Source organism: Arachis ipaensis, chromosome B1, assembly GCF_059453495.1.
Source record: "Arachis ipaensis isolate K30076 ecotype BB chromosome B1, ASM5945349v1, whole genome shotgun sequence".
Classification (NCBI taxonomy): domain Eukaryota; kingdom Viridiplantae; phylum Streptophyta; class Magnoliopsida; order Fabales; family Fabaceae; genus Arachis; species Arachis ipaensis.
Genome location: NC_142436.1, coordinates 33453206 through 33476570, shown reverse-complemented (window position 1 = coordinate 33476570; position 23365 = coordinate 33453206). Strand labels below are relative to the sequence as shown.

General features: G+C 40.0%; 1 protein-coding gene across 1 annotated transcript; it reads right to left on the bottom strand.

Moving 5' to 3' along the window:
• Positions 1 to 2132: 2132 nt before the first annotated feature.
• On the bottom strand, positions 2133 to 2900 carry LOC148576165 (uncharacterized). The gene has a single exon (XM_088502683.1). The coding sequence runs from the start codon at positions 2898 to 2900 to the stop codon at positions 2133 to 2135; it is 768 nt and encodes a 255-aa protein (XP_088358809.1).
• Between the last annotated feature and the right edge of the window lie 20465 nt (positions 2901 to 23365).

Below are 23365 nucleotides of genomic sequence, written 5' to 3'. Positions count from 1 at the left end.
CTAATGGCTTTGCCTCAATCCACTTTGTGAAGTAGTCTATGCCTACAATGAGAAACTTGACTTATCCGGACCCTTGGGGGAAGGGTCCAAGGAGGTCGAGCCCCTACTTTGTGAATGGCCAGGGTGTAGATGAGCTCCTCAGGTGGGGCTATGTGGAAGTTGGTGTGCTTCTGGCATGGTGGGCATGTCTTGACAAATTCTATTGCTTCCCTTTGTAAGGTCGGCCAATAGAAATAAGCTCAGAGTACTTTTTTAGCAAGGGCACGTGCTCCGAGGTTATTGCCGCACATGCCACTGTGGACTTCTTCGAGAACTTCCTTTGTAGCGGAGTTCGGGACGCATTTTAGGAGAGGTGTAGAGATTCCTCTCTTATATAGGACGTCTTGTATTATGGTGTAGTACTGCGCTTCACGTACTAGCCTCTTTGCCTCCTTTTTGTTTGCGAAAAGTGTTTCTGACTTGAGATAGTTGATTATGGGAGTCATCCATCCTTGATCTTGTCTTGATATGGCTAGGATTTTTTCTGCCTCCAAGGTTGATGGACTCTGGAGTGTTTCTTGAATGAGACTTCTATTGTTGCCCCCTGATTTGGTGCTGGCTAGTTTTGAGAGTGTATCACCTCGGGCATTCTGTTCTCGGGGTATGTGTCGGACCTCATATCCCTTAAATTGTCCGAGCTGTTCTTTAGTTTTGTCAAGGTATTTTTTCATAGTGGGATCCTTAGCTTGATAGCTCCCCTCTATTTGTGAAGTGACTACTTGGGAGTCGCTAAAGATGGTAAGTCTTTGAGCTTCCACTTCCCTAGCCAGCCTCAAGCCAACTAGTAGTGCTTTATATTCAGCTTGATATTTGAGGCCGGAAACTCGAACTTCAAGGAGAGCTCGATTTAGGTTCCCTGATCGCTCTCTAAAATGACGCCTGCGCCACTCCTGGCTTTGTTTGAGGAGCTGTCTACATAAAGGCTCCACTTTGTGGGGTTGCCCGGGGCGTCAGTATACTCTGCGATGAAGTCAGCCAAGTACTGGGATTTAATAGCTGTCCGAGCTTCATACTTGATGTCAAATTTGGACAATTCTACTGCCCATTGTAGGATTCTTCCAGCTAAGTCTATTTTCTGTAAGATCCCCTTTTTTGGGTTGGTTGGTCCGCACTCTGATGGTGTGAGCTTGGAAGTATGGCTGGAGTTGTCAGGAAGTGAGTATAAGGGCGTAGGCGAACTTTTCTATCTTTTGATAGTTTAATTCAGCCCCTAGTAAAGCCTTACTGATGAAGTAGATGGGTTGTTGCCCACTTTTGTCTTCTCTGACCAGTGCTGACGCTATTGCCCAACTTCCTACGGCGAGGTATAGTATGAGCTCTTTACCTTGCTGAGGTCGAGTAAGGACAGGTGGTTGCCCTAGAAATTTCTTAAGGTCTTGGAAAGCTTGTTCGCATTCTGGGGTCCACTCGAACATCTTTCCCTTCCTTAATGTCACATAGAAGGGGAGAGATTTTAAGGCTGATCCAGCTAGGAACCTAGATAGAGCCGCTAGTCTTCCATTAAGTTACTGGACCTCTTTAACACAGGTCGGACTTTTCATGTTGAGTATAGCCTGACATTTATCTGGATTTGCCTCGATTCCTCTTTGGGTGAGCATGAAGCCTAAGAATTTGCCAGCTTCTACCGCAAAGGTGCACTTTGCGAAGTTAAGTCACATACCATGCTTTCTTATGGTGTCGAATACCTTAGTGAGGTCGGACAATAACGATTCCTCACTTTGTATTTTTACCAGCATGTCATCCACATAAACCTCCATTAGCTTTCCAATGTGATCAGCGAAGACTTTGTTCATCAGTCTTTGGTAGGTAGCCCCTGCGTTCTTGAGTCCGAAGGGCATAACTATATAGTAATAGTTTGCTTTTGGGGTTAAGAATGATGTCTTCTCCTGGTCAGGTTGATAGCCTGACGAAGCGTCGACTAGTGTGTCAATGTTCGAAAGTGGGTAGGGATCCTTTGGGCAGGCTTTGTTGAGGTCGGTGTGATTGGTGCACATTTGCCACTTTCCATTTGACTTTTTGACTAGCACCACATTGGCTAGCCATAGTGGGTATTTTACCTCCCTTATGAACCCTGCCTCCAGCAAAGCTTGTACCTATTCCTCTACAACTTGCGACCTTTCTGGGCCGAGTTTCCTACGTTTTTGTTGTATTGGCCGAGACTCTGGATATACGGCTAACTTGTAACACATTAGTCCGGGATCAATACCAGGCATGTCGGCGGCCTTCCATGCAAAGAGGTTGGAATTATCTCGTAGGAGCTTTATTAGCAATTTCTTTAAGTCTTCTCTCAGATTTACTCCTATATTTGTTGTTTTGCTTGGATCGTCTCCAATTTGAACTTCTTGAGTCTCACCTTCTGGCTGAGGGTGGAGTTCTTTGCGAGCTCGAACTCCCCCGAGTTCTATAGTGTTGGTTTCTTTTTCTCTGGGGTCTCTTTTAAGGTTCAGACTTTCATTGTAACAACGTCGTGCGAGTTTTTGGTCTCCTTTTACGTTAGCGATCCCTTCCGGAGTGGGAAACTTCATGCATAGGTGTGGAGTGGAGACCACGACGGCGAGCTGGTTTAACGTTGTCCGACCTATTAACGCGTTGTAGGCCGAGCTCACGTCGACTACAATATAGTCTATGCTCAACGTCTTGGACCGAGTTCCTTTCCCAAAGGTTGTATGCAGGGAGATGTATCCTAGAAGTTGAATCAGAGTGTCTCCATGTCCAAACAAGCTATTCGAATATGCTCTGAGCTCTTTTTCTTGTAGGCCGAGCTTGTCAAAGGCAGATTTGAACAAGATGTCCGCGAAACTTCCCTGGTCGATTAGTGTTCTGTGGAGGTTGGCATTGGCGAGTATTATGGTAATGACCATGGGGTCATCATGCCTTGGGATGATGCCCGCAACGTCTTCTTGTGGGAAGGTGATATTGGGGAGGTCGACCAACCTGTCTCCTTCTCCAACATGATATACCTCCTTAAGGTGTCTTTTTCATGACGACTTAGAGATCCCTCGTCCTGCGAATCTTCCATTGATCATGTGGACATGCCTTTCAGGGGGTGTGATTGGGACGTTCAGCTCGTCCGATCTCTTCGTCCCTTCTTCTTTTTCTTGGTTCGTCTACTTTGTTGGTTAGAAACCAATCTAGTCGCCCTTCTCGTGCTGGTTTTTCGATGACATTTTTTAGGTCAAAGTAGTCGTTGGTGGAATACCCATAGATTCAGTGGTATTCGCAATATTCTATCCAATTTTCTCCTCCTCTTTTATGTTTAATCGGACGAGGGAGCGAGATCTTTTCAGTGTTGTATATCTCTCTGTATACATCCACAAGGGACACTCTGAGCGGAGTGTAGTTGTGGTATTTTCTAGGTTTTTCAATAGGTTGGTCCTCCTTTTTCCTGGATTCTTTATCCTTATCCCGAGGTGGGTGGGAGAATCCAGATTTTGAGGTTTTTTCTAATCGAGAATTCTCTTCCATATTGATATACTTTTCTGCCCGTTCTTGTATCTCGTTCAGGGATGTTGGATTTTTTTGGATATTGAGTGGCTAAAGGGTCCCTCTCTCAGGCCGTTGATGAGCCCCATGATGGCCGCTTCTGTTGGGAGACTTTGTATGTCGAGACATGCTTTGTTAAACCTTTCCATGTAGCTGCGAAGGCTTTCTCGATCTCCTTGTTTAACTCCCAATAAGCTTGGAGCGTGTCTGGTCTTGTCCTTTTGGATAGAGAACCTGGCGAGGAACTTTTTGGCTAGGTCGTGAAAACTTGTGATTGATCTTGGAGGCAAACTGTCAAACCATTTTATTGCTATTTTTGTCAGGGTAGTTGGGAAAGCTTTGCATCGAATTACATCTGAGGCGTCTGTGAGATACATCCTGCTTCTGAAATTGCTGAGATGATGGCTTGGATAAGATGTACTATCATATGGGTTCATGTCAGGAGCTTTAAAGTCCTTTGGGACTTTAGTTTTTATGATCTCTTTAGTGAATGGATCTTGATCTTTGTGGTAGTTATCTTCATGAATGGAACGAGTAGTTTTGGTTTTGAGATCAGCCTTGAGCCTTGTGAGTTTGTCTTCTAGCTCTTGGTGATGTCTCGTTTCCCTCCAGAGGTCTCTCTCGGCTTATCGCTGATGTTCGGCCTCCTGTTCGAGCTGTTTGAGGCGATTCTGCTGTTCACGGAGGGCATCTAAGATTTTGGTGTTTGGAGATTGCTTGTCCCCCTTGGTATGAGGCACATCCTTGTATGTGGCATCTGTATTTTTAAGCGGGGTTCTTTCTTCCAAACCGGAGTTGTGATTGTTGTCAAGGTTGTCCGCCATGATGATGGGATGACTTTCAGGTTCCCCGGCAATGGCGCCAATGTTTCGAAGGTTACCTGAAACTAAAGGTCGATCTCAGACGAGATCTGCTGTGGTGGCCAGAACAGTCGTGTCTGACTTGCTTGGAGTTGGTGCTGCTGATCCTTGATCACCGGTGGGTGGTGGTACCTGTAAGAGACTTCGATGCTTAAGTTAGCACGTGCTTTAGGCATGTTTTTTGCGTAGAATCAGAGTATGAGTTATACCTGGGTGCTCTAGTGTATTTATAGTGGTGGGGGTGATCTTTAAGATAAGTTAGTTATCTTATCTTATCTTTTAGGAGAACCGTCCTATCTTTTAAGGCTTAGCCGCCTTTAGAATGGGCTGCGCTCCTTCGTCTGGCCCTGCTTGGGCCTTTATGGCGATTTGGCCAAACTCTTTAAGGAGAGGTCGGTGGCAGTCCAACCTTAAGAGGTCGGTCGATCTTGTCTTCAGTCAGTCCGGGTCACATAGCTCGACCCAGGGTATGAACAGTTAGTATGCTAAACTATAATGAGTGTATCTACAAATAGGAAAATTAAGTGGTATAAGCTATGAATGTGAAATGAATAAACAAAAGTGTTGAAATAACAAAATAAGGAAAACATTTAATCTATGTAACCAATAGAATTAATCATTGTCAATCTTGATCAATCCCCGACAACAGTTCCAAAAACTTGATACAGATTTTGATGAACAATAATATCCCGCTTAACTACTGGCAAGTACACTGGGTCGTATCAAGTAATAAAACTCACTATGAGTGAGGTCGATCCCACGAGGATTAAAGGATTAAGCAAGCAATAGTTGATTGATTATTCTAGTTAGACAGTTCAATTTTGAGTGATGAGTAAACAAGAAATTTAAATGACTTGAAATTAAATGAAAGTAATAAAGAACAAGAAAGTAAATGACAAGAGTATAAAGTGCTGGAAAAATTAAAGAGCAAGAAAAGTAAAGTACAGAAAAGTAAAGTGCAAGAAATTAAAGTGCAAGAAATTAAAGTGAAAGAAAGTAAACAACCATAAAGTAAATAACAAGAACTAAGAATAAAATGAACATTGGAATCAAGAGATATTGCATTCTCAGGATCAACAATTCTCATCTTCACTTCAATCATACAATCATTGATCTCTTGGCAAATCATAAGTGATTAAATTCCAATTTCTTGGCAATTCAATCTCTCTTAACTTGAGCAATTGCCAATTCCTTGATCTAATTGTTCATGAGAAGAGATGAAGAGTGGTCTCTAATTTAGAGCCACACAATTTCATGAATCAAGTTTTGGGATGATTATATGTCACGTATCAATCTCAAACCCAATTTCATAACCATTGTGAGAAAGAACTTCAAGCATAATTCTATGATCCCTTTTCCAAGGCTCACATAGAATTCATGTAAGACCCTAAATTTTCAGAAACTAAATATTGTTATTTAATGATTTATTTTATTTACTCGAGAATATAATTTCCAGAAATTTATATATTAATCGAGTATTTTCTTATTATTGATTTAAAATTTTGGTGATTGAAAAATAATGAGTTTTATCCGCTTTAGTTTGAATAATTGGATTTTGAATTTTATTTTGTGATCTAAAGGAAACTAATTTAATTATCTCTAGTTATGGAGTTAGAATATTTATTTGAAAATAAATTTGTAAATTAATAATTATATAGTATTTTTATAGATATTATTGTTAGATTAAAATTTGGTTTTCAATTACTCTATTACCCTAATTTTTGCCACACCCATCCCTTTCCATTTTTCCCTCACACTGCGCAGCCCCAGCCCCTTCTTCACTCTCTTATCAGCGCCGCACACACAGTTCCCTTCACCATGAAATGAAGAAAAAGAAGCAGAAAAGGGAAAGAGAGAGAGATCCGCGAGAAGAGAGGAAGAGATCTACAATCGAGAAAGGGAGGAGAGGAGAGCGACGCAGCCACTGCGAGCTGGCCGCCGCCGAGCCCGTCACCCGTGCCGTTCGTCTTCATCGCCGCAAGCTGAAGGGAGATTGACGTCCGAAGGAGAAAGGGCCGTGGTCAGCCTCGTCGCGTTCGTGTTCGGCCGCCGCTGCTTTCGTGTCTCCTAACGGCGGTGCTGCACATGAGCCGGAGGAGCTCGTCCCTGCTGAGCTGCCGCCGCCACTGCTAGGGTTTGTCGCCGCCACTTTTTCCACTGTCGGTGAGCACGAAGAGAGAGAGAGAGAGAGATAGGAGTTTGCACAACAGAGAGAGCGCGACAGGGGAAGCCATCATCGCCTGTGTCACTGTCACCGAGCCTCCTTGCCGTCGCCACAGAAGCCACCCTCGCTGATGCCGTTGGAGGTGCGAACAGACAAAGAACGCGCACGAGGGAGCTTGCGGAGAGGGTGAGACGCGATGGTGGTGGGTTGTTCTGCCGCCCTTACTACCATCACCGTCAGAAGCTGCCGCCATGGCCGCCGGCCTCCTAGCTGCTGCAGTGGTTGTGGTCCACTGTGTAAAGTCGCTGAGGGAGTCGTTGTGGCTGCTGAAACCACCACCAAAACTTCTGGCCGCTTCTGCCACCCGAAACCCCGCTGCCATTGCCAGAAAACTCTGCTGGTAAGGGTTTTGAGTTTGGTTTTCATTCGTTTAAGATTTCGAAAACTTTATCGTCTCTGTATGTGGGTTTCAGTCACTATCGCCGAAGTCCGGCCGCTGCTGCCACTTGAGGTGGCTGCCGAGGCTGCTGCCAAACTGGTTCAGAGCCCGCCACTGTTTGTTTCGCTAGTTCAGTAAGTATTTCTGTTTTGAAAGCCCTGCGTTAGTGTTCTGTTCCGTGTAATAAATTATTTGTGATGTTAATGGTTTTAGGAGTTAGAATCCGAGTTTTTTTGTGGCATTTGAAGCTGTTTCTGCTTTTGAGAGAGAGCAAGTGGAGCCGTGGTTTTGGTTGCCGTCAATTCAGGTTGAGGTGAAACGACCTCTGTGAGGTGTTTGGGCTATGGTTTCACGTATCAAGGTAGAGGCCTTTTCAGAAAGCATATTTTATAAATTAAAATTATTATATATGGATATTATGTGGTAAAAATGTATCTTTGAGTGATTGTATAAGTCTTATGTAATGTTGGTTGTCTTGGATGAATATGAATTCCTGGTTGATTCGATTATTATTTGGTTTTTTGAAACAGACAGTTTTGAAGTGTTTCTTTAAAGTCGCTTCTTTAAAGCTTTGAAATCAAGTTTAATCCGTTGGAAATTGATTTGAGTTTGATTTGGTTTTCTTGAAATATGAAAATGGAAATGCACCTTTGGATTCAGTTGGATTTTGAGCTGATTTGGTTTTGAACCCTTTAAAGAGGGTTGTGGAATGGTTTGGATGGGACTCGGATAGGGTGGCAGAGTCCATGTTTTAGGGGAGGTGCTGCCGAAATTTCTACCAAAATCTGAGATTCTATTCGAAGTATTATTTGGAGAGTTATGAATCTAAGACTTGTACCATTTTACTTGAACTTTTTACAAAGGTGAAGAATTGTGTTTCGAAATGAATTATTGAAAAGAGAACTATGATTCAGCTCTGTTTCTTAAGAAAAGTATTTTTACCTTTGGGTGCAAGACATTTAGAAGGAGCTTGTGTCTTAAGCTGTTTTAAAGGTGAAAATGTTTATGTCTTTGAAATTAACTTGAGGAGTTCAATTGGAGGAAATTCAGTGGTTTTGAAAGAACTTGAATCTTGATGGATAAACCTTATTTTTTATGATGTTTTGGAAAAAGTTTAAATTATCCTTTAAAGTTCGGGTTTAGAAAAACTAAAGTGATTTCTGAGCCGTTGGAAACGTTTCAGATTTTTAGCATGGCGTTGAAATTAGTTTCAGTTTAAGTAAAAGAAAGGATTTTGAAAATGTGGTTGGAGTAACTGATTACACGACTTGGTTTGGCCTAAATTCTATTCTTATTTTTATTTATTCAAATCAAGGAAATTAAGGTTTTACAGTTTTTAAAAGAATTTGAGGACATGAATTATGTTATTCTTCCCTAAAGACTTGAGACCCTACCGAGAAACTTTTGTTACAAAATCCTATTTTTGGATGGATGATTTTGAATATTTCAGAAGAGATCTTTAATTTGCCATGGTTTTGGAAGTTTTGGAAAGAGGATGCCGAAGGTGGCTTTGTTTTGAAAAGGGAACGTACTTTGAGTAAAAGTGGCTTATGAGCCTGAAATGATTTGAAGAATGGAAATTTTAAAGCCAGGGCAGAAAAGAATTGATTTTTGATTTCAAAGTAAAGTGAATTAAGAAAAAGTGATTTATGGCTTGAATGATGATTTTATGAGTTTGATGACGGATGGTGGAAGTGCTAATCTATGCTTGGAACAGCTTGGTCATTCATACTGTGTAAGGAAAACAAATTAATCTGTTAAATTGCAATAGAGCTCTCTTTCCCAATGAAAAGAGTTAAAGACTCATAACAAAAATATTTATAAATGGGGTATGGATCATTGAATTCTCTTTGATTTTCACCTTCCCAACCACAACTTGAGTAGTTGTTAAATAAATTCATCAAAATATAGATCATTTTGTGGCCCTGGGAAGTATCCCATTTGGTTTGATTGCTTAAACCCCATGATTCCTTGTTCTTGATATTTCCAGCCACCATTAGGATAGTAACATGAATCATTTTGGGGTGGTAGAAAATATCCCATGCAATTTGATTGACCAAAGGGTGATGTATACTCCATTCTTTCTTACAAATATCCTATAGCAAATACAATCACCAAGAGAAATTGAAATTCTTTATGTCACAAATAAGGAATTCTTAGTGAGGCAATATCACAAACAGTTAAGTGACAAAATAAAAGAATAAAAGAAAATAAATGACTAAAACAAAGAAAAAAAATGTCTAATCTAGGTAATCAATCAACCGGTAGTTTGTTAATTACAATTAATCCCCGGCAACGGAGCCAAAAACATGATACGGAATTGATGAGCAATATCCACCAGCAAGTGCACCGGGTCGTAATCAAGTAATAACTCATTGAGAATGAGGTCGATCCCACGAGGATTGAGAGATTAATCAACTTTAATCAATTGGTCATTCTAGTCAAACAATTAGATTAATGTGGTTTGAGTGATCATTAGAGATCTTAATAGTAAAATAAATTACTAAAATGTAAATAGCAGAAAATTGAATGGCTGGAAATAGAGAGAGGAAAGTAAATGGCTCGAAATTTAAAGTGCATAAGCTTAAATTGCTGGAATGTAAATAAGGGAAGAGTAAATAACAAGGAAATTAAATTGCGGAAAGGAAAAGGAATTAAGAACAATGAACATTAAGAGAATAAGCAATCAGGAAGGAAATCAAAAGGAGATAAGGAGCTACTTATGAATTAAAAGTCATTAGGAATTGGAGATGCTAGATCTTCCTGAATCAATGAACTTCTCTTTCCTCTTGTTCATGTAATGTTAGATCTCTGGCGGATCATAAGTAATTGAGTTCTAATTCCTCAGTCACTCAATTTCTCTAAACATGATCAAATGCCAATTCCTTGATCCAATGCTCATGAAAAGAGGTGAAGCTTGAATTCAAATCCCAAGCCACACAAATCCTAAGATCCCAATTTCAGAGTGATTACATGTCACAATATCAAGCTCTAAATCAAAATCAAATTCATTGTGAGAAGAGAGTTTCAAACTGAATTACTATGATTCCTTTTCCAAGGTTTACATAAAATTCTAATAGATCCGATCCCTCTTCCGATTGAATTGGATATTTGAAGATCAAAAACTCTCTCTTAGATAAACAAAGATAGAATCAAGAAGAGAAGAAGATGAACATCAATTTATTTCAATCTTTGTAGAGCTCATCCCCCTAATGAATGAGGGATTTAGTGACTCATTGCTCTATTACAAAAGTTCAAAACTAGAAAAGTAAAAACTGGAAATTTAACTAATAATCAAGTACAAGCAAAAGCAAACAGTGAAGTGATGTAAAGCTCAAAAGCCAAAAGTGTAGTGATTTAAAAGCCCCCTCATTAGTTCAAAACCCTCCCTATTTATACTAGTTCTCAACTTAAATGCCTTCGAAATCTGTTCTAAGAGTAGGCTTTGTTGGGCTTGGGTTGGAGGTATTGAGAGACTTGGGCGTTATTTTCTACTAACACCTCCTTCTTTTGGCATTGCCAACTCCCTGCTGGCGTTACTTGGAGATAACGTCCCCTGTGTTGGGCATTGCCAACGCCCCTTTTTATTTTTCCCAATTTTTGTACCTGTGCATACGCATAGATGTGTGCGTATGCACACTTGTTGAATTGTCAATCCTCAAGTGTCGTAAGCGTTATCCTAAAATGACGCCATTTCAGCCTGGCGTTGCCAATGCCATCTCCTCCTTCCAAGGGTGTCCCTGGCTTGTGTACCTGTGCGTACGCACAGAGGTGTGCATACGCACACTTGCCAAAATTTTCAGCTCCAAGTTTGCAGGCGTTACTTTGAACTAACGCCAATTCATCCTGGCATTAACAACGCCAGCTCCACCTTCTAGGGCTGCTTGGGGTTGTGGAGAATAACGCCCCTTATATTTTTTTCCCAGCTTGTGTACTTGTGCGTATGCACACTTTCCAAAATTTCCAGCTCCAAGATCACAGGCGTTACTTTGAACTAACACCAGTTCATCATGGCATTGCCAATGCCAGCTCCACCTTCCAGGGCTGATTGGCGTTGTTGGAGAATAACTCCCCATGAATCTTGGCATTGCCAACGCTGGAACATTATGCATGGGCATTGTCTTGGAATAATGCTAGTAGAAGTAGGTGTTTCCAACGCCACCTTGCTCCCATGATGGGCATTGTTTGAAGTGAGGCTCCCTATGTTGGGCATTGCCAATGCCCAAGTTGGCCTGCTCTAGGGCTCTGCTTTTCCTGTCTCTACTTCACCTATCATCAGCCAAATAAATTGCATCAAAATAATATACAAGATGACTTAACATACCAAGTGTAATAATATTGCTTATAACGACAACTTCATTTAGTGCTTTTGATGAGCGGATAATTTATACGCTTTTTGTCATTGTTTTTAGTATGTTTTTAGTATATTTTAGTTAGTTTTTATTATGTTTTTATTAGTTTTTATTCAAAAATCACATTTCTGGACTTTACTATGAGTTTGTGTATTTTTCTGTGATTTCAGGTATTTTCTGGCTGAAATTGAGGGACCTGAGCAAAAATCTAATTCAGAGGCCGAAAAAGGACTGCAGACGTTGTTGGATTCTGACCTCCCTGCACTCGAAGTGGATTTTCTGGAGCTACAGAAGACCAATTGGCGAGCTCTCAATTGCGTTAGAAAGTATACATTCTGAGCTTTCCAGCAATATATAATAGTTTATACTTTGCTCGATATTTGATGGCCCAAACCGGCGTTCCAAGTCACCATATAAATTCTGGCGTCAAAACGCCAGAACTGGCATGAAAGCTGGAGTTAAACGCCCAAACTGGCACAAAAGCTGGCGTTTAACTCCAAGAAAGGTCTCTAAACGTGAAAGCTTCAATGCTCAGCCCAAGCACACACCAAGTGGGCCCCAGAAGTGGATTTTTACACTAACTATTCTAGATTACTCATTTTTTTTGTAACCCTAGGTCACTAGTTTATTATAAAAACTATTTTTAGTGATTCATCCTGTACCTCACGACACTCTACACATTTCATATTGTATCTTCTACGGCATGAGTCTCTAAACCCCATGGTTGGGGGTGAGGAGCTCTGCTGTATTTTGATGAATTAATGTAATTACAACTGTTTTTCATTCAATCACGCTTGCTTCCATTCTAAGATATTCACTCGTACTTCAACTTGATGAATGTGATGATCTGTGACACTCATCACCATTCTCAACCTATGAATGTGTGCCTGACAACCACCTCCATTCTACCTTAGACTGAGTGCTTATCTCTTAGCCTCCTGGTTCAAATCAGAATCTTCGTGGTATAAACTAGAATCAATTGGCAGCATTCTTGAGATCCAGAATGTCTAAACCTTGTCTGTGGTATTCTGAGTAGGATCTGGGATAGGATGAATGTGACGAGCTTCAAACTCACAAGTGCTGGGCGTAGTGACAGACGCAAAAGGATCAATGGATCCTATTCCAGCATGAGTGAGAACCGACATATGATTAGCCGTGCGGTGACAGCGCATTTGGACCATTTTCACGAGAGGACGGATGGTAGCCATTGACAACAGTGATCCACCAACATACAGCTTGCCATGGAAGGAACATTGCGTGCATGAAGAAGAAGACGGTAGAAAAGCAGAAATTCAGAAGACAGAGCATCTCCAAAACCTCAACCTGTTCTCCATTACTGCATAACAAGTATTTATTTCATGTTCTTTTACTTTTTACAATTAAATCTAAGAATTATTGATATCCTGACTAAGAGTTACAAGATAACCATAGCTTGCTTCAAGCCGACAATCTCCATGGAATCGACCCTTACTCACGTAAGGTATTACTTGGACGACCCAGTGCACTTGCTGGTTAGTTGTGCAGAATTGCAAAAGTGTGATTGTGATTTCGTACACCAAGTTTTTGGCGCCATTGCCAGGGATTGTTTGAGTTTGGACAACTGACGGTTTATCTTGTTGCTTAGATTAGGAATAATTTATTTTTGTTGGTTTAGAGTCACTAAATTTTAGTCTTTTATTTGAGTTAGTTTCATATTTTAAGTTTGGTGTCAATTGCATGCTTTTATTTTCTTTTAATTTTTCGAATTTGCATGTTCTTAGTTCTTTCTTGATCTTTAAAAGTTCTAAGTTTGGTGTCTTCTTTGTGTTTTCCTTTAAATTTTCGAAAATTTGTGTTTGATTTTCTAAAAATTTTAAGTTTGGTTTGTTTTTGTGCTTTTATTTACTTAAAAATTTTTCAAAAATTTGTTCTTGGTGTTCATCTTGATCTCTAAAGTGTTCTTGGTGTTCATCTTGACATTCAAAGTTTTCTTGTTTGTTCTCTTTGTTTTGATCTAAAATTTCTAAGTTTAGTGTCATTTTGTTGTTTTTCTCTTTCCTCATTAAAATTCAAAAATTAAAAAAAACATCTGTTCCTTATTTTACTCATAAATTTCGAAATTTTGCATTAAATTAGTCAAAGATTTTCAAAATCATATTTTTTTAGTCAAGTCAAAATTCTAATTTCAAAAATTGATCTTTCCAAATCTTTTTCAAAATTCAAATCTTTTTAATTTCTTCAATCATATCTTTTCAATCATATCTTTTTTTTAATAAATTGCAATCATATCTTCTCAATCATATCTTTTTAAAATAATTTTCAATCATATCTTTTTGATTGCTAATTTCCAAAATCTTTTTAATCAATTAATTAATTTAGTTTTCAATTTGCTTTTATTTTCTTCTAATTTTCGAAAGTTCTATTTTATCTTCCATTTATTTTGTTTTATTTTTTTCGATTACTTTTAATTAAAAAAAAATAATAAAATAAAATTTAAAAATATAATTTAATTGCAATCCATATCAATTCCCTTTTCTCCATCATGGACATAAGTGGAAATGAACAGTCCAGAAGGACTCTGGGGTCATATGCTAACCCCATTACAGCTGCATATAGGAGTAGTATCTGTATACCTCCCATCAAAGCAAGCAGTTTTGAGCTAAATCCTCAGCTCATTATCATGGTGCAGCAAAATTGCCAATATTCCGGTCTTCCACAAGAAGAACTTACTGAGTTTCTGGCACAGTTCCTACAAATTGCTGACACAGTACATGATAAAGAAGTGGATCAGGATGTCTATAGATTGTTACTGTTTCCATTTGCTATAAAAGATCAAGCTAAAAAGTGGTTAAATAATCAACCCACAGTAAGTATAAAAACATGGAGACAGCTATCAGACAAATTCCTGAATTAATTTTACCCTCCAAAAAAGATGACACAGCTGAGGCTGGACATCCAAGGCTTTAAACAAGAGGATCATGAATCCCTTTATAATGCCTGGGAGAGGTACAGAGGGATGCTAAGAAAATGCCCCTCTGAAATGTTTTCAGAGTGGGTACAGTTAGACATCTTCTACTATGGGCTTACAGAAAGAGCTCAAATGTCTCTAGACTACTCAGCTGGTGGATCCATACACATGAGAAAGACAATTGAAGAAGCTCAAGAACTTATTGACACGGTTGCTAGAAATCAACATCTGTACTCAAGCAGTGCGTTCTTTATAAAAGAAGAGGCTAGGACAGTAACTACTGACCCTAATCCTCAAGAACAGATTGCTGAACTTAATCAGCAATTACTCCTTATGACAAAATAATTAGCAGAATTTGAAGAGATGCTCCAAGACACTAAAAATGCTAACAAGAATATGGAAGCACAATTGAATCAAACAAGACAGCAGCTATCTAAACAGATAACAGAAGAATGCTAAGCTGTCCAACTAAGGAGTGGGAAGACATTGAATAATTCAGCTCAAAGTAGCAAAAAGCCAAGAAAGGAACAACTGACAGAGGATGACCAAACCACTGCCCAAAATCCCTCTGAGGATAGCAAGAGCCCAGAGAGGAATAATTCTGGCGTTCAAACGCCAGAAAAGGGTGAAAGATTGGCGTCAAAAGCCCAATGGATGCCCACTTCTGGCGTTCAAATGCCAGAAAAGGGAGAAAAGTTGGCGTTGAACGCCCATTCCTTGCCCAGTTCTGGCGTTCAAATGCCAGAAAAGAGTGGGAAGCTGGCGTTAAACGCCTATCCAGCACCCAATCCTGGCGTTCAAACGCCAATGAGGGATCAGACACCTGCAAGTGCTGATAGTAACCCCTCTAAGAAGGCTTCTCCAACCACCTCTGTAGGGAATAAACCTGCAGCAACTAAGGTTGAAGAATATAAAGCCAAGATGCCTTATCCTCAGAAACTCCGCCAAGTGGAGCAGGATAAACAATTTGCCCGCTTTACAGACTATCTCAGGACTCTTGAGATAAAGATCCCATTTACAGAGGCACTTGAGCAAATACCCTCTTATGCTAAGTTCATGAAAGAGATCTTAAGTCATAAAAAGGATTGGAGAGAAACTGAAAAAGTGTTTCTCACTGAAGAATGCAGTGCAGTCATTTTGAAAAGCTTACCAGAGAAGCTTCAAGATCTAAGAAGCTTTATAATACCGTGCACATTAGAGGGTGCTTGTACCAAGACAGCTCTATGTGACCTTGGAGCAAGTATCAACCTAATACCTGCATCCACTATTAGAAAGCTTGGCTTGATTGAAGAAGTCAAACCAACCCGGATATGTCTTCAACTTGCTGATGGCTCCATTAAATATTCATCAGGCATAATTGAGGACATGATTGTCAAGGTTGGGCCATTTTCCTTTCCCACTGACTTTGTAGTACTAGAAATGGAGGAGCACCAGAGTGCAACTCTCATTCTAGGAAGACCTTTCCTAGCAACTAGACGAACTCTTATTGATGTACAAAAAGGGGAAGTGACCCTGAGAGTCAATGAGGATGAGTTCAAGTTAAATGCTGTCAAAGCTATGCAGCATCCAGACACATCAAATGACTGCATAAGCACTGATATTATTGACTCTTTGGTGGAAGAGATCAATATGACTGAAAGTCTCGAATCAGAGCTAGAGGACATCTTTAAAGATGTTCAGCCTGATCTGGAGGAATCAGAGGAAATAAAAGAACCTCTGAAAATTCCTCAGGAAGAGGATAAGCCTCTTAAACCCGAGCTCAAACCACTACCACCATCCCTGAAATATGCATTTCTGGGAGAAGGTAACATTTTTCCAGTGATCATAAGCTCTGCTTTAAATCCACAGGAAGAGAAAGCACTAATTCAAGTACTAAGGACACACAAGATAGCTCTTGGGTGGTCCATAAGTGATCTTAAAGGCATTAGCCCAGCAAGATGCATGCACAAGATCCTATTGGAGGATGATGCTAAGCCAGTGGTTCAACCACAGAGGCGGCTAAATCCAGCCATGAAGGAGGTGGTGCAGAAAGAGGTCATTAAGTTACTAGAGGCTGGGATTATTTATCCTATTTCTGATAGCCCCTGGGTAAGCCCTGTCCAAGTTGTACCCAAAAAGGGAGGCATGACAGTGGTTCACAACGAAAAGAATGAACTGGTTCCCACAAGAACAGTTACAGGGTGGCGTATGTGTATTGACAACAGAAGGATCAATACAGCCACCAGAAAGGATCATTTTCCTTTACCATTCATAGACCATATGCTAGAGAGACTAGCAGGTCATGATTATTACTGCTTTTTAGTTGGCTATTCAGGTTACAACCAAATTGCAGTAGATCCTCAAGACCAAGAGAAAATAGCATTCACATGTCCATCTGGAGTATTTGCCTACAGAAGGATGCCTTTTGGTCTGTGCAATGCACCTGCATTCTTTCAGAGGTGCATGCTTTCTATCTTCTCTGATATAGTAGAGAAATTTTTGGAAGTCTTCATGGATGACTTTTCAGTATTCGGAGACTTATTCAGCTCCTGTCATGACCATTTAGCACTTGTTCTGAAAAGATGCCAAGAGACCAACCTAGTTTTAAACTGGGAAAAATGTCACTTTATGGTGACTGAAGGAATTGTCCTTGGACATAAAATTTCAAACAAGGGAATAGAGGTGGATCAAGCTAAGGTAGAGGTAATTGAAAAATTACCACCACTTGCCAATGTAAAGGCAATCAGAAGCTTTTTGGGACATGCAGAATTCTACAGGAGGTTTATAAAGGATTTTTCAAAAATCGCAAAATTTCTGAGTAATCTGCTAGCTGCTGATACACCATTTATCTTTGACACAGAGTGTCTGTAGGCGTTTGAAACCCTGAAAGCTAAGCTGGTCATAGCACCAGTCATCTCTGCACCAGACTGGACATTACCATTCGAACTAATGTGTGATGCCAGTGACCATGCCATTGGTGCAGTATTGGGACAGAGGCATAACAAGTTTCTGTACGTCATTTACTATGCTAGCCGTGTTTTAAATGATGCACAGAAGAATTACACAACCACGGAAAAAGAGTTGCTTGCAGTGGTTTATGCCATTGACAAATTTCGATCCTATTTAGTAGGTTCAAAGGTGATTGTGTATACTGATCATGCTGCTCTTAAATACCTACTCACAAAGCAGGATTCAAAACCCAGACTCATAAGATGGGTGTTGCTTTTGCAAGAGTTTGATATAGAAATAAGAGACAGAAAAGGGGTAGAGAACCAGGTAGCTGATCACCTGTCCCGGATAGAACCAGTAGCAGGGGCGTCCCTCCCTCCTACTGAGATATCTGAGACCTTTCCTGATGAGCAACTCTTCGCCATTCAGGAAGCATCATGGTTTACAGACATTACAAATTATAAAGCTGTGAGGTTCATACCCAAGGAGTATAGCAGAGTGCAAACAAAAAAACTAATTTCCGATGCAAAGTACTACTTATGGGATTAACCATATCTCTTTAAGAGATGTGCAGACGGAATGATCTGCAGATGCGTACCCAGAGAAGAGGCACAAAAGATCCTATGGCACTGCCATGGATCACAATATGGAGGACATTTTGGAGGTGAGCGAACAGCCACTAAGGTCCTCTAATGTGGCTTCTACTGGCCTACTCTCTATAGAGATGCCCGAGAGTTTGTGCGTAACTGTGACAGTTGTCAAAGAGCTGGCAACTTGCCCCATGGTTATGCCATGCCTCAACAAGGGATCTTAGATATTGAGTTGTTTGATGTATGGGGTATTGACTTCATGGGTCCTTTCCCACCATCATACTCAAACACTTACATTCTGGTGGCGGTAGACTATGTATCTAAATGGGTAGAAGCAATTGCCACACCCACTAACGATACTAAGACCGTGCTGAAATTCCTTCAGAAATATATCTTCAGCAGATTTGGCGTCCCCAGAGTATTAATCAGTGACGGGGGCACTCATTTCTGCAATAAACAGCTATACTCTGCTATGGTTCGATATAGAATTAGCCACAAAGTAGCAACTCCATATCACCCACAGACAAATGGGCAGGCGGAAGTCTCTAATAGAGAACTAAAAAGAATCCTGGAACGGACTGTAATTGCCCGTAGAAAGGATTGGGCAAAAAGCTTGGATGATGCTCTTTGGGCATACAGAACAGCATTCAAGACTCCTATAGGAACCTCTCCCTACCAGCTTGTGTATGGCAAGGCCTGTCATCTGCCCGTGGAACTGGAACATAAGGCCTATTGGGCAACCAGATTCCTAAACCTGGACACCAAGTTAGCTGGAGAGAAAAGATTACTCCAGCTGAATGAGCTAGAGGAATTCAGACTCAATGCTTTTGAAAATGCTAAAATTTATAAGGAGAAAGCAAAAAAGTGGCATGACAAGAAACTGTCATCTAGAGTCTTTAAACCAGGATAGAATGTTCTGCTATTTAACTCTAGGCTCAGACTATTCCCCGAGAAATTGAAATCTCGGTGGAGGGGACCATATGTGATTACAAGTGTATCACCATATGGATATATTGAGCTTCAGGATTTTGACTCTGACAAAAAGTTCATTGTTAATGGACAGAGAATCAAACATTATCTTGAAAGCAATTTTGAGCAAGAATGCTCAAAACTGAGGCTTGAATAAAGCTCAGTCAAGGTCCAGCTAAAGACAATAAAGAAGCGCTTGTTGGGAGGCAACCCAGCCATTAGCAAGTTATTCGTTAATACTTAGAGAAGTTTAATATAAATTCTCTTTAAGATTAATCATCAAATTGTAGGAATTCACAGAGTTACAGAAGGATTCAGCGTAAAAAGCAGAGAAAAGGAGCTCATTGGCAAGAAAACGCCAGTAAGGGGTATTTTGGGTGTTAAACGCCAGAATGGATACCATTCTGGGCGTTTAACGCCAGAATTGCAGCATCCTGGGTGTTCAGAAAAACGCCCAGTAACAAAAAATTTTTGGCGTTTAATGCCAGCCAGGGTACCTGGCTGGGCGTTAAACGCTCACAATGGCCAACATATGGGCGTTAAACGCCAGAATGGATACCATTCTGGGCGTTTAACGCCAGAAAGACAGGGGGAGGATTTTGTTTTCCACTTCAAAATTTTTCAAATTTTCATGTTTTGACTTATAATTTTTTGCATAAATATGTTTCAAACTTTCATCATTCACCCTCAATTTTCAAAAATTCAACAATTTTCTAAATCTCTTTTCAAATTTCTTTCAAATCCTTCCTAAATCTTCTTCAAAAACTCAAGTATCTTTTCAATATCTTTCCAAATCTTTTCCAACTCATCATATCATCTCTTAATTCTTAGATGCATAAACAAATTTTCAGATTTAACCTCTTTATATCTTTTCCATTTAAAAATCTCATCTTTTTCATATCATGACTCTATTTTCTTCCACCAATCATATCTTTATGTCATATCTTTTTCAAATTTTCGAAATCCCTCCCATCCACTTATAAATACACATTCGGCCATCCCCATCTCTCCTTCTCTCTCTCCCCTTTCCTTTCTTTTGCTTGAGGGCAAGTAAACCTCTAAGTTTGGTGTGTTTTTCCGTGATCACCGAGCTAAGACTCATCAAGATCATGGCTCCTAAGGGAAAACAAACCAATTCAAGAGGCAAGAAAGAGAATACTCCAAAGAGTCTTTGGAATCAAGAGAGGTTCTTCACCAAAGAACATGCAGACCATTACCATAAAATAATGGGTCTAAGATTAGTGATCCCGGATGTTAAATTCGATCTAAAAGAAGACGAATATCCGGAGATCCAAGAGCAAATTCAAAACAGAGGATGGAAAATTCTAGCTAATCTTGAAACAAGGGTTGGAAGAAACATGGTTCAGGAATTCTATTCAAATCTGTGGCTGACAGATAAGCAGAGAATAACTGGAACCGCCTTTCATACCTACCGAACCATGGTCAGAGGAAGGATTATTTACTTCCATCTGGACAAAATAAGAGAGGTCTTCAAACTGCCTCAACTACAAGATGATCCAGAATCCTTTAATAGGAGAATGGTGAGAGAGGATAAGGGGTTGGACCAAGTTCTAGAGGACATATGCCTCCCTGGAACTAAGTGGATAACCAATTCAAAAGGTGTCCCAAACCAACTCAAGAGAGGAGATCTCAAACCAGTCACAAGAGGCTGGTTGGACTTCATTGGGCGTTCCATACTGCCCACTAGCAACCGTTCTGAGGTTACTGTCAAAAGAGCAGTGATGATTCATTGTATTATGCTGGGAAACAAAGTGGAGATTCATCATCTAATTTCTTGTGAGATTTACACAATTGCAAACAAGAACTCCACTGATGCCAAACTGGCATACCCAAGCTTAATTTCTCTACTATGTAAAGATGCTGGGGTGAGGATGGGAGTAGATGAATTCATCCCAATCGAACACCCAATCACCAAGTAGTCAATGGAAGGGCAACAAGTGCAAGACAACTCCATCAAAAGGAGGGCGCAGGAGTTCCTCCCAGAAATCCCTGAAATTGACTACTGGACCCGCCTAGAAGCATCTGTCGCCAAGCTGCAAGAAGCTATGGATCAACTTAAGGAAGAACAGCAGAATCAAAACTGCATGCTCTGCAAGCTGCTTAAGGAACAGGAGAAGCAGGGGCGTGAGCTACAGGAGCTGAAGCGCCAGAAGCTCTCCCTTGAAGGATCAAACACCCCACAGATTGAAGGAGCATCCACTTCTCAAAATCAAGGTTGTTGAGTCCTAACTCTGTGATAACCTTTATTATTAGGAATCTATTTTAAGAGTCATTTATTTTTCTGTTTTTAATTTCTGTCTTCTACTATTATTGGTCTGCTCTTATATTTATTTTTGAGTCTTATTTTTTTTCCATAATTAAAATTTTTTTTTAAAGTTTATGTCCTAAAGCTATGAATGTCCTATGAATCCATCACCTTTCTTAAAGGAAAAATGTTTTAAATCACAAAAGAACAATAAGTACATGATTTCGAATTCATCCTTGAAACTAGTTTAATTATTTTGATGTGGTGACAATACTTTTTGTTTTCTGAATGAATGCTTGAAAAGTGCATATGTCTTTTGAATTTGTTGTTTATGAATGTTAAATTTGTTGGCTCTTGAAAGAATAATGAAAAAGAGAAATTTTATTGATAATCTGAAAAATCATAAAAAAATTGATTCTTGAAGCAAGAAAAAGCAGTGAAAAAAAAACATATTTGGCGAAAAGAAAAAAAAGAAAAAAAAAAGCCAATAACCCTTTAAACAAAAAGGCAAGGGTAATAAAAAGGATCCAAGGCTTTGAGCATCAGTGGATAGGAGGGCCCACAGGAATAAAATCCTGGCCTAAGCCGCTAAACCAAGCTGTCCCTAACCATGTGCTTGTGGTGTGAAGGTGTCAAGTAAAAACTTGAGACTGAGCGGTTAAAGTCGTGGTCCAAAGGAAAAAAAGTGTGCTTAAGAGCTCTGGACACCTCTAATTGGGGACTTTAGCAAAGATGAGTCACAATCTGAAAAGGTTCACCCAGTTATGTGTCTGTAGCATTTATGTATCCGGTGGTAATACTTGAAGACAAAATGCTTAGGGTCACGGCCAAGACTCATAAAGTAACTGTGTTCAAGAATCAACAATACTGAACTATGAGAATCAATAACACTATCTAAATTTTGAGTTCCTAGAGATGCCAATCATTCTAAACTTCAAGGGATAAAGTGAGATGCCAAAACTGTTCAGAGGCAAAAAGCTACTAGTCCCGCTCATCTAATTGGAGCTAAGTTTCATTGATAATTTGAAATTTATAGTATATTCTCTTCTTTTTATCCTATTTGATTATCAGTTGCTTGGGGACAAGCAACAATTTAAGTTTGGTGTTGTGATGAGCGGATAATTTATACGCTTTTTGGCATTGTTTTTAGTATGTTTTTAGTATATTTTAGTTAGTTTTTATTATGATTTTATTAGTTTTTATTCAAAAATCATATTTCTGGACTTTACTATGAGTTTGTGTGTTTTTCTGTGATTTCAAGTATTTTCTGGCTGAAATTGAGGGATCTGAGCAAAAATCTGATTCAGAGGCTGAAAAAGGACTGCAGATGCTGTTGGATTCTGACCTCCCTGCACTCGAAGTGGATTTTCTGAAGCTAAATAAACCCAATTGGCACGGTCTCAATTGTGTTGGAAATTAGACATCCTGGGCTTTCCAGCAATATATAATAGTCCATACTTTGCTTGAGATTTGATGGCCCAAACCGGCGTTCCAATTCAGCATAGAAATTCTGGCGTCAAAACGCTAGAACTGGCATGAAAGCTGGAGTTAAACGCCCAAACTGGCACGAAAGCTGGCGTTTAACTCTAAGAAACGTCTCTACACGTGAAAGCTTCAATGCTCAGCCCAAGCACACACCAAGTGGGCCCCGAAAGTGGATTTTTATACTAACTATTCTAGCTTACTCATTTTTCTGTAACCCTAGGTCACTAGTTTATTATAAAAACTACTTTTAGTGATTCATCCTGTACCTCATGACACTCTACACGTTTAATATTGTATCTTCTATGGCATGAGTCTCTAAACCCCATGGTTGGGGGTGAGGAGCTCTGCTGTGTTTTGATGAATTAATGCAATTACTACTGTTTTCCATTCAATCACGCTTGCTTCCATTCTAAGATATTCACTCGTACTTCAACTTGATGAATGTGATGATCTGTGACACTCATCACCATTCTCAACCTATGAATGCGTGCCTGACAACCACCTCTGTTCTACCTTAGACTGAGTGCTTATCTCTTAGCCTCCTGGTTGAGATCAGAATCTTCGTGGTATAAGCTAGAATCAATTGGCAGCATTCTTGAGATTCGGAACGTCTAAACCTTGTCTGTGGTATTCTGAGTAGGATCTGGGATAGGATGACTGTGACGAGCTTCAAACTCACAAGTTCTGGGCGTAGTGACAGACGCAAAAGGATCAATGGATCCCATTCCAGCATGAGTGAGAATCGACCGATGATTAGCCGTGCGGTGACAGCGCATTTGGACCATTTTCACTGAGAGGACGGATGGTAGCCATTGACAACGGTGATCCACCAACATACAACTT